Source organism: Coffea arabica, chromosome 8e, assembly GCF_036785885.1.
Source record: "Coffea arabica cultivar ET-39 chromosome 8e, Coffea Arabica ET-39 HiFi, whole genome shotgun sequence".
NCBI lineage: Eukaryota > Viridiplantae > Streptophyta > Magnoliopsida > Gentianales > Rubiaceae > Coffea > Coffea arabica.
In genome coordinates this window covers 45,241,297-45,258,786 of record NC_092324.1, presented here as the reverse complement: position 1 = coordinate 45,258,786, position 17,490 = coordinate 45,241,297, and the positions used below count along the sequence as shown (strand labels likewise).

Genomic DNA, 17,490 nt, shown 5'->3' with positions numbered 1-17,490 from the left:
CAAATGGATAAGTCAAAAAATGAATTGGGTAACCTAATTACCCACTTATAACCCATTTATTTTAACTTTTTGTAAACTCATTTAAATTCATTTTTGCAAACTAAGTTATCAATTTATACCGCTCTTTGTACCCATCATTAGTTTGAAATATTTACTTATAATGCTCAATAAGCCTAATTACCAATTTTTTTTCATTTATACTCTATGTCGCAAAATTACATATTATTTAATAACTGAATAATAAGAATATAAAAATTTGAACTAAGAACTATAAAAGTTAATATAAAAACTTAATCCAAAAATTTTGAACCCCTAACATTTTTTTCATATATAAATTTAAATTTTCATTTTAGAAAGATAAGAAAAGAGGCTAAAACTTATCATAAATTCGTAATGCTAAAAAATGTGCAAGTTAACAAACTAAGAGAAAATAAATAATAAGATAAAACCAACAAATAATAATAATAATAATAATAATAATAATAATGAAACAAAAGTAGTTAACATCATGACAAAATGAAAAATCTGAAGAAAAAAAAAATTGGGTGGGGGAAGAGAAAAGACTTGGGGGAAAAAATTTCTAAATGGGTTAATTGGATTTAATGGGTTACCCAATAATACCCATTTAATAAATAGGTATTATTGGATAATCCATTTATACCTATATACAAAAATTTAAGATACTCATACCCATCTATTCACAAATCTCCCCTGAGATTTCTAATAATTTCACTTGGTTCCCTTAAGGTTTCAAAAATTACACCTACCTCCCTTGTCCATTTAAAATGACAATACTAACTTTAATATTTTTAATAAAACTCTCTTGTTTTCCTATTTATGCAAAGGATGGATTTTATATTTTTGTTAAATTTCTAAATGGGTTAATTGGATTTAATGGGTTACCCAATAATACCCATTTAATAAATAGGTATTATTGGATAATCCATTTATACCTATATACAAAAATTTAAGATACTCATACCCATCTATTCACAAATCTCCCCTGAGATTTCTAATAATTTCACTTGGTTCCCTTAAGGTTTCAAAAATTACACCTACCTCCCTTGTCCATTTAAAATGACAATACTAACTTTAATATTTTTAATAAAACTCTCTTGTTTTCCTATTTATGCAAAGGATGGATTTTATATTTTTGTTACCATTTTCCGTCTTATTCATTTCTCTTATATTTTATTAGAAGTATACAAGAACTATTAACGTTGTCCCTAATATCTATCTAAATTAAACATTAAACTGGTAATATTTTTTTATAACCTTTAGTATCCTCCAATTTTATTTTTTTTTTGTAGCTCTTTTTTTTTTGGTATCAAAATCAAGGATAAGTCAACAATGATTAAAAACAAATGACCCAAAATCAGTACCAAATTATGATAGTTTCACCACTAAACTAGTCCATAAATTTTTATTAAAAAAAATAGTCCATAAACTTTAAAATAAACAAAATAGCACTTTCTTCTTTATCTTAAAAAGAATTTATATTCCCAATAAAGCACTATGAAAAATACTCAATTATAGCAAAAGATTTATTGTTATAGTTGATTATTAAATAACAAATATTAGCATGAAAAACTTGACACATTTTTTGTTTAGAAGAACAAATTAAACTTTGTAAGATAAGGGTAATTTAGGGTATTCATTAAATTTTTACTCTATTTTAAAGTTTGGTTACCAAAGGGTCAAATTGAAGGAGGTAAGTGTAATTTTTAAAACATCAAGGGAACTAAGTGAAATAATAAGAAACCTCAAGGGAAGGTTTCTGAGATTATATTTGTAGAATCCAATTGTTGGTATCTTATCTTAATCTTATCTTACCTGACCTTATTCTGAGGGGAATCAGTGAATTGTCCTGGTTTCAATATAATTGTGCACCTAATTTTGAATTTTTGTGTCTTTTAGCATCATGGGGACCCGGCTAGACTTGATTGTCAAATAACGAAGTTCACAGCCCTGATTGAACATCGGCTACAGCCCACCATCGCTGATTGAAACCTGATTGTCCCGGTTTCAATATAATATAATTGTGCACCTAATTTTGAATTTTTGTATCTTTTAGCAGCATGGGGACCCGGCTAGACTTGATTGTCGAATGACGAAGTTCACAGCCCTGATTGAACATCGGCTGCAGCCCACCATCGCTGAACTCTGCAGAAACCTTTGGCGTCAAAAGCAACAGCACTCTGTGAACTACACGTTGAATTTAGTTTGGCCCAGCAACCCTGCAAATGTGGGCTGCAGCACTGACAAGGTGGACCAGTTGGATTGTAGAGGCAGATGAAGGAAACCGCTCTGTGGAATGGTAGCTAGAATAGCCGTTGGAAATTCACAGGCCACAAATGGACTCTGGACTATTGTGGCTCTTACACTACCATGTGATATTGGTCTGCGCTCTCAGGACCTCGACAATTGTTATTCAGAAAATTAAGGCTCCGTTTGGATTAGCTATTTTTGGGGTTGTTTTTCAAAAACAGCACTGTAGCATTTCGTTTTTGAAATACAACTCCGTTTGGATTAGTTATTTTTTGAATTGTTTTTCAAAAACTATATGAAAAACTTTTACTGTAGATGTTTTTTGGATTATTTTTAGAGGTATTTTTAAAACATATTTTTGGATATTTTTATAATTTATAATTTTTATATACATTTATGCATTTATAATACATTTATAAATATTTATAAATAAATATATTTATATATTTACTAAAAAATATATAAATGTATTATAAATGTATTATATTATATATAATACATAATATAAATATATTTATAAATATATAAGTGTATATTATTATAAACGAATATTATATAAATGTATAAATTACAATTTATAATTTAAAATTTTTATATTTTTATATAAATATACATTTATGCATTTATAATACATTTATAAATATTTATAAATAAATATATTTATATAAAATATATAAACGTATTATAAATTTATTATATTACATATAATACATAATATAAATATATTTATAAATGTATAAGTGTATATTACTGTAAATGTATAAATTATAAATGAATATTATATAAATGTATAATTTATAATTTATAATTTATAATTTTTATATTTTTATATAAATATACATTTATGCATTTATAATACATTTATAAATATTTATTAATAAATATATTTATGCATTTATATAAAATATATAAAGGTATTATATTATATATAATACATAATATAAATATATTTATAAACGTATAAGTCTATATTATTATAAATGTATAAATTACAAATGAATATTATATAAATGTATAATTTATAATTTTATTAATATATATTAGTATTAAGTATAAATGTATTAATATAATTAATATAAATGTACAAATGTATTAATATTATGTATAAATATAAAATTAATATTATGTATATTAATATAAATGTATAAATGTATTATAAATGCATTATATTATATATAATACATAATATAAATGTATATTATAAATATACATTAATATATATTATGTATAAATGTACATTTATATAAATGTATAATATATATAATATATAATATATGTTATATTATATATAATTTATATAATATATAATATTCATATAAATATATAAAAATATAAAAATATTTATAATATGTATAAATAAATATATAAATATTTAAAATATATAATATACATTAATATTAATTATAAATATTGTAATATTGTAAATATGGTGTTTATATAATATTTCAATTCGTAATATTTATTGTATATTTCATTATATAAATATTCATATAATATATAATATATAATTTTCAATTTGTATAATATACATAATATTGTATATATATAATGTAATATACATAATATAATATATTATATATAATATACATTATTACATTATTACATATTATGTCTATTATATATTATACATAACACTATTATACATTATTATACACAATAATGTACATAATAATATTATACATTAATAATGTATATATTATAATATAATGTACATAATATAATATGTATAAATATTTACACATTTATGTATACAATATTACATATTATGTATATTATATTATGTATATTATATTATATTATGTATAATATACAATATTATGTATAATATTAATTTATATAATATATAATATATATATAATTTTCAATTTGTATATTTCAATTTATATTAATATAATATAATATATATTTATATATATATATAATATACATAATTGAAATGTACAAATTGAAATATACATATGTAGTTGTTTTTGATATAATATTTGGATATGGTGTTTTTTGAGTTGTTTTAGAAATACACATTTACTGTAGCATTTGGAATGTGAAAAACAGTTTTTCAAAAACAACCCCAAAAACAAGGGATCCAAACACACCCTAAAGAATTAGAGTGACAGAACACCTTATTTCTTTTGAGGGATAATTTCAGAAACCTCCCCTAAGGTTTCTCTTAATATCACCTGGCACCCCTAAGATTTTAAAAATATCACTTACCTCCCTCACTTTTGTTATTTGAGTAATAAAATTTTTAAAAACCCTAAATTACCCTTCTGCTTGCTAAATAAAAATGCAACCAGATCACTTTGTTTACTTCAAGAAAATCATCAATTAAAAAATAATTTCTAATAATACTACCACATCATAATTTTATAGTCGATAAAAATATATATTTGAAAAATAAAAAAAGATATTTGGAAAGAAATACAGTTGACTAATTTAACTCTACATGCTCAAAATCGATTACTTTTGAACTTTATCTTTTTTTTCAACTTCTTCTCAACTCGTATCCAAATTTTTAAATTGTACTAATCATTATACAAACAACTTAAAATAAGCAAATAAATCATACCCTACTCTATCACAATTACAAAAAAAGTAAAAGATGAAAAAAATTAATTTATTATAATTTATAAATAGAAAATTGCATAGTCATCCAAAAAAGGAGTAAGAAAGAATATTGGAGAAAATTAGACCTGTAAACGAATCGAATCGAGTATCTCATGTTTGAACTCTGTTCGTTAAGCGATTCGAACAACGTTTGTGTCCATTCGTTAATTTTCGAACTCCAAACCTGTGTTCGTGTTCAGCTCGTTAAGCAAAATTCGAGTTCGAGTTCGAGTTCGTGTTCGGCTCGTTTAACATAAATGAGCCGTTCACGAACATGTTCGAAATGCTCGAATCTAAATTATTTTAAACCTTAAATATGCCATGCAAATCATTAATCATTCTAAAAAACAGCTAAAGCACTAAGTGACTAAATTATATTATTCATTAACTATATAACTAACATTAACATAAAAACAACAAATAAAACAAAGCAATTTGCCCTCCAAATATAAAATGTCTAGCCATAAAATTAACTCTAAAATTTGTCAAATGATAATTATGTTCATATTTGCAAACGTTCGTTAAAACTCGTGAGCATATTCGTATTCGCGAACGTTCGTTTAGTATGTTCGTGAACATTCGTTAAAACTCGCGAACATGATCGTGTTGACTCAATTATTAATCGAACAAAAAAATTCGTTCGAACTCGGTTCGTTTAAAATTTCAAACGAGCCTTTAACGAATACGAACGAGTCGAAATGAATCGAGTTACCGAACAGTTCGGTTCGTTTAACAACTCTAGAGAAAAGGGAAAGAAAAGAAAGTGACTTTTGTTTCCTTTTTTTTTATTTTAGCTCCATTTATTTGTTATGTGAATTATGTTTCAAGTGAGGGTTAATATAGTTCTTTTACAATTAATAGGGGAGGTAAGTGATATTTTTAAAATTTTAGGGGTATCAGGTGATATTAGGATAAACCTCAAGGGAGGTCTATGATATTATCCCTTCTTTTAAATCTTTTAGAAGTTACCAAACTATTCCGCTATTATGTTATGCCCTAATATCTACCAATGTCAGTTTAGAACTGAGAGGATACACTGTCCCTAATATCTACCAAGTTCACGTGCCCACCTACCAATGTCAGTTTAGAACTGAGAGGATACACTGTCCCATCATTCGCGTCAACAAAATCGTTTGTTGAAAAAAAAAACAAAAAGTCAACAAAATTGTTTGTCCTGAAGCTAGTCTTGGGCCTTAGCCCAAGGCCCGGCCCTTGGCTTATAAGAAAAAGCATTCTTTATGACACAGCATTCTTCTTCGGAATAATTTTAGAAACCTCCCTTAAAGTTTTTAATAATTTTATTAGCCTCCCCTAAACTTTGTAAAATTGCACAAACCTCTCCTAAAGTTAAGGTTTTGATAACAAAATTAGTCTAATTTAAAAAAGTAACATTAAAAAGTACTTCAAGAAGATAAATGAAACTTTTATTCCATAAATACGCCTTATGCATATAAATAAGTTGTATTAGTAAAAGAATAAAAATAATTAAAAATTAGAAATAATTAATACACATATTTCACCATTCAAAAAGTTCACATGTAATAAATTAGGCAATATAAATAAATAACAAAACTATACTAATGATTACAAGATTCAGCAAAATAAACTAGTCACCTTTTTTAACATGATTTTGCTATGATTCTTGTGATTTTAAATAGAATAATTTTCGAATTCTGTCTTTTTTTCCCTCCTATCTTTGAATTTTTTTTTTTCAAAATCACAAGATTTGTGACAAATATCATGTCAAAAGAGATAACTAGTCTGTTTTGCTGAATCCTGTGATAATTAGTATAGTTTTATTGCTTATTTATATTATCTAATTTATTAAATGAGAACTTTTGAGTGGTAAAATATGTGTATTAATTATTTTTAATTTTTAATTTTTTTCATTATTTTACTAATACAACTTATATACATGCATAAAAGATATTTATGAAATAAAAATTTCATCTCTCGCCTTAAAGTACTTTTTTTATGTTATTTTTTCTAATTGAATTAATTTTATTTTCAAAACCTTAATATTAGGTGAGGTTTGTGTAATTTTGTAAAATTCAAGGTAGGCTAGTAAAATTGTCAGAAATCTCAGGAGAGGTTTCTGAAATTATCCCTTCTTCGTTTGGTAGTACGCCTTTGGTTGTGGTCTTGTGTAGTAATTGCCTCCAAATTGGTGGTGGTGGGACCAACTACTCTGTATTCTTTAGGGACAATTTCAGAATCCTCAGGTTTCACTGTCCTCCCATGAGGTTTTCAAAATATCGAAAACATCCCCTAAAACTAATTAGCTAGTAACAAATCATCCCAATTCAAATACAAAAATAATATAAAATTGGTATTAGGAGAGAAAAAGCAATTTGATTCCATAACTACCCTTAATTTTTGCATTAGGTAGTTAATTTATTATGAACAATATATATATATTTTAACTTTTTCAAATGTGAGGCAGTGTAAGTGAAATTGCTTACAAAAGCAAGGCTTCAATTCAAGATTGTGTAACTATCATCGCATTCATAAAGGGTAAACAAAAGATCAGATCAGCTGTCTAACTCTACAACAAATTTAGCAACTCAAAGTCTCATCTAAATATTGCATGTGTAATATCATACGATTACATATATTATAACACATCAGTTGCATACTCTATTATAAGAGAAACAAAGCATGTAAACCCTGTTGTATCCCACATTTCAACTTAAAAAAGACCATTTGTTGAATAATCACAAACAATAAAACATTTGTCATTATTAAAAGGTTTTTCAATTTAGTTGCATATAACTAACAATCTTTACCTATATTTCATACAACACCAATATCTATGTTCCATGACAATAGAAGTAACAATTAGGAAAAAAAAAAAGAAGAAAAAACAATAAAATTGAATATAAATCATCAAATAGAGCAAATCATATAGAACAGAATAAATTTTGAGAAAAATTTGAGAGCAAAATTCCTCTTCAAGTTTCCTAAATCCTTATATATGCCTAAAGAAGCTATATTTCTCTTATTCCACAAAAACCACTAGAGTTTGAATCACCAATATCTATATTTCTCTTATATATGCCTAAAGAAGCTATATTTCAACCATAAAGAAAGTTGTAAAAATACATACCACTCCCTAGAGAAGGTATAAAATTCTAATTCTTCTATTTGTTCTAAAATGCTGTATGTGTTATGAAACAACTTAAATTGTGGATGTCTCTTTGTATTCTCAAGAGGATTAATTCATGATTTATAGCTACATTATGTATAGAAGTTACAATCCATAAATCTATTCATATAGTGGAGAAATTATTTCATAGGTTTCTTCGTATTCTTGTAGTAGCGGGTGTTTAATAGGATTAATGTACCTTTAATGTTGTAGTACCTATATATAGAGGTACATTGCACCTTTTGGAAGGACTTTTGTATTTTATTGAAATATCAGAATATCATTCTCTATTTCTCTACTTCTTTCTTTAATATCTCTATTCATACTATAGTAGTTAATTAGTTTTACAACAGTATGCTTGTTCTCATTGTAAATATTGTTGAGTTCCCGTTCTCAATGGCTATGGTCATTTTGAAGTTGACGAGCGTTACAGTAGTCATATCTTGAAATTAGTCAAGGCTCAAAAGCAACAACCACATCCTTAGAGCATTTCCACCAAACCGAAACTGTAAGCTACGACATGTCAATACAACTTGGGCAAGGAATCACCACTCACCAGTGCCACCTACTCCAGACCCGTTGCGCGAAACGAGGCGTGTTTTCTTTTTCTATCTGGAAATAAATTACAATACAGAAAAACTAGAAATTGTACACTTGGGGAAAACAAAAAACAATAAAAGCAGCCTCAGTGAAGGAAGGGGACGCGACCAGGGGAAAAAGTCTCTCTCTCAGTCATGCATTCCCTTGCTTAACCCCACCAACCCTCACTCCCATCTTTCCCCAGAACTCAGCCCCATCCCATCCAAGCAAAAAATAATAGCCACAAATGATGGAACTCTACGTCTAAGAAAAGAAAATCAGTCCATTTTTCATCTCATTCTTTTCCTCAAGTTTCTGGGAGGTGGAAGCCAAGCTAATTAAAATGTTCTGCCGCACAAAAATGGCTGTAGCTCCAGTCCAGAACTCACTCCAACTTTACCCTGTCGACATCGGTCATCACGCCTTCAAGCTGTACGAGAACAGGCACCAGCATGCAAACTACAGGAAAGTAACAGGCACGTTTTATGAGCATCAGTTGAGATGCAAGTACCTTGACAATTTGCCGCAGAAAATAATCCCCATACCGCTTAGCTGGTTTAGATTCTATAACATGAATCATGTCCTAAAACCAAAAAAAAACGCATCAGATAGATGAACAGAAAGCTATAGTTAACACGCATTTGACTTCTGAATGCTTCAGAGTTTAAACAAAATGGGCTCTAAATAAATTTTGATGGTCTTCAATTAGAATTGTGCCATTCACTAGATGTCTTTCTGCAGGTTCCAAAACTTCAATTCATGATCCACCACAAATATCCAAGACAGTGAAATGTAGACTGCAGTAATATCGGTCTGTCCTACACAGCATAAAAAAGCAAGCATATTCCTGGTGAGCATACTTGCACGCCACATGAGGCTGCGACCACCTTGAACTCATTTTCACTCAATTTGGCTATGCTCAATTCATACTCAACAATGAACAACCTCAATCAGATTTTCTAAACCAAGTTCAGGACCATGGGGCTAGGATGGAATCAGTGAGCAAATTTGAGTTGAACTGTCAAGCTTAACAGCTATACAATCATAACAAGCTCAGGCTTATAACATCAACTAGACTATTTACGATCATAACAAGCTCAGGCTTATAACATCAACTAGACTTTCTGTATAGATGCAGGAACAGAACATGTTGTGCCTGCATGGCTTGACCTCCAAAATGGCAAGTTGAACCCTAATAACTGCCAAAGCTCAGGATGCCTATAGGCTTCAGATAGTGTCAGTGCCCACAAGACACTTACCAAATTTTGCTACTAAACAAGCTTACCCACTGTACTATCTAATTCGTTCAAAATGGTTTGCTCCGAGATTTAACCATTCTTTCTTAATTTTAAATGCAACAGGAATGGATGTGTCAAGTTATGTGCATAGGACAAAAGCGCAACACTACATCCAGAGTTACAACTTACATCATCTACATAAAAGTCAACATCAGCATTGGAGCTGATCTTTCCATCAGAATCAACAGCGTGTGTTTTGTGCTTATGCTACTCTTGAATTTAGCTGAATTAATTTATATAAAAGTTGGTGTTTGTAGCGTCTTGCTTGGAATTAATCTCATTCTATTGATTGTTTGGCAAGTCTTTTTGACTTGGGTTTGCCCTTGTGTTTTGAGTTCTCGGATAAATTCATTCTTCAAGTGACAAAATACAATGGGAATACTGTGATTTTACTAATGGAAAATAAGAGGTAAAGATACTTGTTTATGGCATTTACATTTTGCATTCTTTTTAACATCTGAACCTGCTCCAACTTCCGAAAAGCAATCCCAGAATGGCTGAATCCCTTATAAGATTTTTGTCGATTTTTTTTTTTTAAATTTTGGGCGAGTGCAAATAAAATACTGCCACAAGTTTGAGAACCAGCGAGATTTCTTATTTGTAGAATTTCAATTGTTAGTATAATCTTTTGAATGCTCTAATATATGGGAACTTGAAAAACTATAGTACAAGAAGGAAGTTACACAATCTAGATCATAAAGGAACTTGAGAACTACATTGGTCTCAAAATCCAGAATCTGTACATAGAACAGTTGAATAAGATAGAGCCATTCAAGTTTTACTAAGATAGAGCCATTCCAGTTTTACTTTTTCATATGATGGTTGTGTACAAAGACAATTCAATGGAGTCAAATCAAAGAAAGAACATCTTTTTCCCTTAGTTTCTCAATTTTTTGACTCTTTGTTGCTCTCCTCCTAGGTAGAGGGGTGCTCAAGATAAGCATCTCATCTACTCAAAGAACAAGCAAAAAAAATGCCTGCGAAGGGCAGAGCTAGTAGGGACACAAACTGTTACCAGAAAATCATTGATCATCTTCCTTAGAATTTATTACAACACCACCTGTAATTAATTGAGTAAAAGTAAGAAGTCCAATTACACATAGCATGGAAACATGAACTGCATGAGCCAAGGAAATTGTGACTTCATCCCTTCTTGGGCATGGCTGCAAGCCTAGTGTACATTCTCGCCATCGACTGATATCCCCTGATATCTCCAGAACGAAGGAGATTGCCTAAACCAAAGCAGACACAACGCATCAGTGTTGCTTTAAAGCACACCAAAATCGACTGCTCTAGCAAGGAATAGAAGATAACATACTCAAAAGCTAAGAAAATCATCCATGTGAGACAAGAATTGTAGCCTGATATATTGTGTCTGAAACAAGAAAATTGGAGGCAGTTTCTCCATTTCAAAATGGAAGTCCTTGTTTAAGTCAAGATTTAAAATTACTGAGTGTGAAAATGTAACAGCAGTACTGCGCAAGTACTTTTCTCAATGATTATTAAGAGACAGTAGTAAACATTGAGGACTACCACAGTAGATAAGCGAATTGAAACAGAGTAAGATTACATTATTGTTTTTCACATGAAAAATTAAGCAAATTAAGATTTTACAGTTACAATTTTCCACTTGAAAAAAAAAATCAACGTTAATTCTGTTATTGACCAAATTCAGGAAATCTTATTCATAAGTATCATTTAACTAACAATCAGAAGGGACAATTTCAGGCAAAACTTGCCTTGATTGGACCTGGCCCGCATTAAATTGAAATAGATGTATTGATTCTTTATCATTATAATGCATACTGGAAAAAGTCAATAAGACATTCATATTTCACCATTCTTTCACCATCTTACTTCATGGAATGTAAAAATACAATTTTCAAACTATATGATCCAAAACACTAGTGGAGTACAGATAGTGAGGCTTATGATGTAGTTACGAGGATTATCCTCTGAGTAAATCTATCCGTGTTGATATTTACTAGAACTCTTCTACAGTTTTGCTGTAAAAAAAAAAGGATCCAAAACATTCCAGATTCTCGCAACACCATTAACCACTTTAGTTTCCACCTAAAACCACAAATGAGTCACAGAAGCATATAAGCCAAGAATACTCACTTGCTTTGGTCTTCTTTAGGGGTGTGCAAAGTCAAAAAATTTCGATTTCGGAATCGATTTCGAATTGAATTCGGAATTTCGAATTCGGAATTTCGGTAATTCGGTAGTTGAATTCGGTAATCCGATTTCGAATTGATCGAAATCGGGTCGAATTCGAAAATATAGTTTTTGAAATCGGAATTACCGAATTCGAATTGGTAATTCGAAATAGGAATTCGAATTCGGAAATTCTATATCGAATTCGAATATTAACATTTATATATAATAATATACTATAATAGTTTTAACAATACATATATAATATATATTTTATAATATAATAAGTTAATAATTGAAATTAAAATTGAAATAATAAGTGATATTGCAAAAAGCCAAAAACCCTAATCTGTTCACTCACTCACCGTAGTCCTTACACCTTACTCCTTACTCTTCCGCCGCCCTCTTCCTCTTCGTCAGTCGTCACTGCCTTCCTTCCTTCCTCATCGCCTCTTCGTCACCTTCCTTCCTCTGCCTCCGACTCAGCTTACTGTCTCACTCTCTCGGTTTCACCTTCAAGCCCAACAGAGACAGACATCATCAGCCTTCATTGAGGTACGCCGGTAATTTTACTTAGCTTTCATCTATGTTTCTAGTTTATTTTTCTTAGGCATTTCATCAAACAGCTTCCAAGCATTTCTGAATTAGGTTCTGGATAGGGGAAGTGAAATAAAGGGAAACGGAGGAAGGGGGAGGGTTGAATGGTGAGACGCTGGAGTTGAGGGGAAACGGAGGTGACCGGGTAAGTGTTGTTTAAGGTGTCGAATAAAAGTGAGCCGGCGCTGCAGCGGAGCTAAAGGCATGTTCTTCTTGACAGGGCATTTACAGCAGCTGCTATCAATCTAAACACAGTAGCCCACCGAAGTTAAGGCATTATTCCTGCAGTAGTCTCTGGGGATATCCCACCAAGAATCGGAGCATTACCCAACATTAGTGCTATCTACCTGAACGGAAATTATCTGACAGGAGAGCTTAAATTCTCTGAGCTGTTTTATGGGAAAATGGGGAGGCGTTTTGGGGCATGGAACAACACAAATCTCTGCTATCCAATTGAGTTGAAGTCAACCGGCCATGCTCCTTATGGGGTAAAACCATGTCAGCAAGAAGCCACAACATTACATGAGAACATCAGTGACTTGATGAAAAGTCTAACTTGGGTAAAGGGGATTTGAATTCGGTGAATTCGGAATTCACCGAATTCGGAATTCAATTCGGTATCGAATTCGAATTCGGAATTAGCCATTTCGAATTCGAATTCGATCGGTGAAATTGAAGCCAAAATTTCGAAAAATTTCGAATTCAAACTTCCGAATTACCGAATTCGAATTCGATGCACACCCCTAGTCTTCTTGACTATGAGGATCATACTTGGAAGACCAATCAATATGTCGACAAAAGATGGCCTAAGGTAAATTTAAGATGCAGCACTCTGATTCCAAACATTTACTCACTAGAGGTGTACGGGCATTCGCTAAGTGTTACCCGTATAAATACAAAAATAGTAACAGATCAAGTTTTGTATTTACATTTACAGACTGTTATTTTGGGACCAAAAATAAAAAATAAAACCAGCCATACAGCTGAGTGATTAAATTCGATTTTTTCCAAAGATACATGATATCTTGGAGAGAGAAAAAAAGGTCCCAGGGCAAACTTGGTAACATCAGACCCTCAAACGCATTAATGCCATTTCCAGCCATCTTGATGTCTCCCATACGCAATCGTAATGCAGAACCAATAGTCAAAACTTATGTGGCAAGGGGTACAATGTATACACACACACAAAGCAGCTATACATGCAAAAGTTTTAAACCTTTGAGACAGTAACTTTACAAATGAAATTAAGATGTCAAGTGCATGGTAATTTCCACCTGAGTCACACTGTTTTGAAACAGAATGAATTCTCTAGATCTTTGCCTAGTAAGGCGGATCTGGCGAAATGAGTCAAAATTTTTATTAGCTAAACAAGATTCACAAGGACAGGTAACTTAAAACCAGGTAAAAAAAAATACAAAATTGCTGTCAATACCTGAATCGCAGTTTAGAGGGCTATCCGGTTCAGGATGAGCCATAAGAGCAATTATAGCCCTACAAACAGATTGTAGTGTCCAGGCAGGACTCCATGCATTCTTCAAGATATCAAGGCAAATCTCCCCTGTCTGAATAAGAGCAAAGATATCATCAAGCGTCAACTAATTCACCATATCAGTATCATCTAACTCAGTACTTTCTTAATCATTATGTACTTTTTTCAACTAAATTGTTTTAATGAAAGTCAAAGAAGTCCTTTACTTTTAATTCTTCAAAGAAAAAACCAAAAGACTACCTATTATGCTGATCTAGTACATAGCTACTGGAACAATGAACAAAACCACACAACACCTAGTCTCAATCTGTATTAGCCATATGTGCGGGCACAGATGAGGCTACAGGTGGACAGCATCCTAATTCTATAGTTTGACGTTTAAACTTCTTTAACTCCCCATATCTGTTTTATCCAATTACCGGAATAAACTAACTAGAATTCTTGTTCTGTCTTTTGCTAATTTATCACACAGAACCACCAAACTTTGTCCTGAGTCCTGACTTTTTAATCATAATACTTTTCATGAAAAGGAACAATAAAGAAATTCACTACTCCAAGCCACTTGAGCACGTGCACTATAAGCTATTCAAGCTCAACCAACAAGATAACAGTTAAATTAAGTCGAACTTAATTTTTCCTTTCCAAACACATTGATGGCACATCCACAGAAAGGTAATTACTGACAGAAAGACAAAAAAATAATAATAAATGCTGCAGTTGGTATTAGCAGGAATGACTTCCCATAAACCAGCTCATTCTAACTGCAAAGCAACATTATGAGAAGATAGGTGAAAAGATTCAAACCTTAAAATGTACATTAGGATGGAATATTTTGGTCAAGAACCTCACTTGCGGTGGCTGCAAAGGATACTGCTCCGGCACTGAAAATGCTAACTGGAAAACTCCTCCCTCAAAAGGAGTCTCAGATGGACCCTAAAATTAATAGCACACCAGACAAAAAGGAGGGAAAAAAGGATGATTTCACCAGCAGAACACAACTCTTTACCGTAAAATTCAAGTAAGAAAAAAAAAAGAAAGGTGAATAAAAAAATGAAATAGTTTCATCCAAGACTCGCATACTTTAATAAGAGCATTCCACTTAAATATATTTGAATCATCACAAACTAGTTGGATATCTGGATCAGCTGATTTCTCTCTCTGCACTTCTTTGTACTCCTTGAATAGCCTTGCTCTTGATGCCTATTTGCAAGAGACAATTCAACACAATGTGAAACCAATTAAAATGGAAAAGTTCAATAATTAAAGCAAACAGAACATAAAAAGGTTTACCAGCATGACCCCAAAACCACACACTAGAATTTTAATCAATTAATTGGGTCTATTGGCATTGTGCTAACTAAATAACAAGTCTCAAACCAAAGAAAGAGGCACAGAAGGGTTTTGGGGGAAGTAAACAGGAGAAGAATACTTATGGGTTTTATCACTTTATCTGACTAAAACTTAACTGCAACAAAACGAGGGGATACTGTGTCAACAAAACAACACCTTCTGACAGAGTGCTACTGCTAGTAACAAAAATTTTCATTGTAACTAAATTGTTTCATTAAGAGCAGTTGCTCAATTTTACATGTAGCAGAAAAATAACTTGTTTAGTGATATGCTATGCAACTTCTCAGTTTAAACCTCATTTTAATACACATTCTGCGTTGATTCAGAAAAATACATAAAGAAATCTATTTCCAGAAAAACAGTGGTGTTGGTAAGAGTGTTGCTGTCACAAACCTGCATCTTATCTGAAAGTCAGTAGCCAGATATGATCCAATAACTGTGGGCATGGAACAAAAAAAAATTAGCAAGAAACCAAATTTTCCACATAAGAGCTGATGAATCCTAGTGAATGAATCCCAAGTTCAATTTTTTAAGTTGATTGTTTAGCTGTAAGTAGAATAAATAGGGAAGAACAAATTTACAAAACCTCCAAAGATCCCAAACTGTAAACTGGGAAAGGAGGCTAATAATATTCTATTCCAACCAAACAAGATTAAATTTCTCCATTCTTAATTAGCTCAACCGAAACAAGAAACCAAACTATTTGTTCCCGGATAAAATTAAAGGAAAACCCAGGAAAATTACGGTGCACTGACTGATCCAAACATCAAATACATATATTTGACCAAATTTAGATATTAAAGAATTACCAGTAAAGCTTGAGGATAAAGCAGTCAAGACACAGAATTAGCCTTACCCCAAATAGATTACCAACTGCACTCCGTTGCTCTCGTATACAAGGGTTCCGGCTCCTCCGGTGGAGGAGGTCAGCGGCGGAAGAGAGGCTGAGATTGGTGGCGTTGAGGTGGTGCGGCTGGTTTGCGAGGTGGAATGAAATCTGCTGTGGGCTGAGTAAATAAAATAAGATTAGTCTATTTCTTCAGATTAAAAAGAACGACATCGTTTAGTAGAGTCGATTTTCTGATTTCATAAGGTCGAGAAATATATAGGAGTATTATTACTCTTAATTGAAGAAAACGAAGCCAATTTTGCCTCAACAATTGAGGTTATACGACGACGTTTATTCTCCTAAAAATCGACTCCTTTGACTAAGCAGAACAAATTTGTCTTGGTGATTTTAGGAAATCGACTTCAGGTATAATAAATTCCTTTGGCTGTATCAAATTACTTTATAGTTTGTATTAAATTTAAAATAAAATAACGACGTGGTTTTAGTGATATTGCATTGATTTGCATAGAATTTTCATCCTTTACATTTGCAACTTCATTCCTTTTTTTTTTTCTTTTTTTTTTTGCAGGAATGAGTTGTAATTCCTACATTTTTTTTAAGGAAGGGATTTAAAAGCAGAGGATTTTGAGGCAAGAACCTCTAATTTTTAGGATCTCAATTTTTGATAGAGCTACGAGCAAAAAATAGTTCCAATTTTAAATACAAAATATTTTAGGGATTGTGCTTTTACCCTAATAAATTGTAAATGTGCCTTTACTGACTAAAGTAAAATGTTCTTTTTGGGTGTTACGTATTTGGAAATTTTTGTTTTTATCCCTGATAATTTGTTAAAAGTCAACATTATGTGCCTAGAAGTATTTTCATATCTTTTTTTTTTTTTTTAAATTTTTAACACATATCGAATCTCATTATCTTACAATGATACACTGTGGCTTTTGATACTTGTTGTTAACAAACAAGTAATATATGTAATCTAGCATTGGTTATACTTAATGACTACAAGTATAAGACCGACGCGTTAAAGAATTTAATCTAGTGGCGATTTTTTTATTACATAAAAATTCATACCTTTAACGTGTTGTAGGGCATTAGTGAACTTTCTTCGTCCTCATATTTTAGTTATTAAAAATTTGTATCCATATTTGGTATTATC

At 31.0% G+C, this 17,490-nt stretch overlaps 1 protein-coding gene and 2 long non-coding RNA genes across 6 annotated transcripts; 1 reads left to right on the top strand and 2 right to left on the bottom strand.

The window, feature by feature from the left end:
- Window positions 1-8,874: 8,874 nt before the first annotated feature.
- LOC113704324 (uncharacterized) lies at window positions 8,875-10,098 on the bottom strand. Its single transcript, XR_003451687.2, has 3 exons — window positions 10,024-10,098; window positions 9,108-9,179; window positions 8,875-9,026 (listed from the first exon to the last, which is right to left on the bottom strand). It is a non-coding gene; the product is annotated as an uncharacterized lncRNA (long non-coding RNA).
- On the top strand, window positions 9,186-10,194 carry LOC140013018 (uncharacterized). The gene is made up of 2 exons (XR_011820083.1): window positions 9,186-9,446; window positions 9,958-10,194. It is a non-coding gene; the product is annotated as an uncharacterized lncRNA (long non-coding RNA).
- A 543-nt stretch (window positions 10,195-10,737) lies between these two features.
- Window positions 10,738-16,553, bottom strand: LOC113704349 (protein PEROXIN-4). 4 transcript variants are annotated; one of them, XR_011819953.1, is made up of 8 exons: window positions 16,344-16,552; window positions 15,881-15,923; window positions 15,218-15,337; window positions 14,942-15,070; window positions 14,081-14,210; window positions 13,923-13,982; window positions 12,417-12,564; window positions 10,738-11,126 (listed from the first exon to the last, which is right to left on the bottom strand). XR_011819953.1 is itself a non-coding variant. In XM_027226204.2 (7 exons), the coding sequence occupies exons 2-6, from the start codon at window positions 15,884-15,886 to the stop codon at window positions 13,969-13,971; spliced, it is 399 nt and encodes a 132-aa protein (XP_027082005.1). In that variant the 5' UTR covers window positions 15,887-15,923; window positions 16,344-16,552; the 3' UTR covers window positions 10,738-11,126; window positions 13,923-13,968. The 4 variants fall into 4 exon arrangements, 2 of the variants coding, with proteins under 2 accessions (XP_027082005.1, XP_027082004.1); XR_003451693.2 differs by lacking the exon at window positions 13,923-13,982 and having other exon boundaries at window positions 16,344-16,553; XM_027226204.2 differs by lacking the exon at window positions 12,417-12,564.
- Between the last annotated feature and the right edge of the window lie 937 nt (window positions 16,554-17,490).

Bases quoted from the DNA above. Each gene is read 5' to 3' on its own strand.
- LOC113704349 (XM_027226203.2), bottom strand. The intron at 15,071-15,217 runs GTATGCGAGTCT...TATTAATTTTAG, and splicing joins AGTGGAATGCTCTTATTAAA to GGTCCATCTGAGACTCCTTT. The intron at 14,211-14,941 runs GTTTGAATCTTT...GCTCTTATTCAG, and splicing joins ATCCTAATGTACATTTTAAG to ACAGGGGAGATTTGCCTTGA.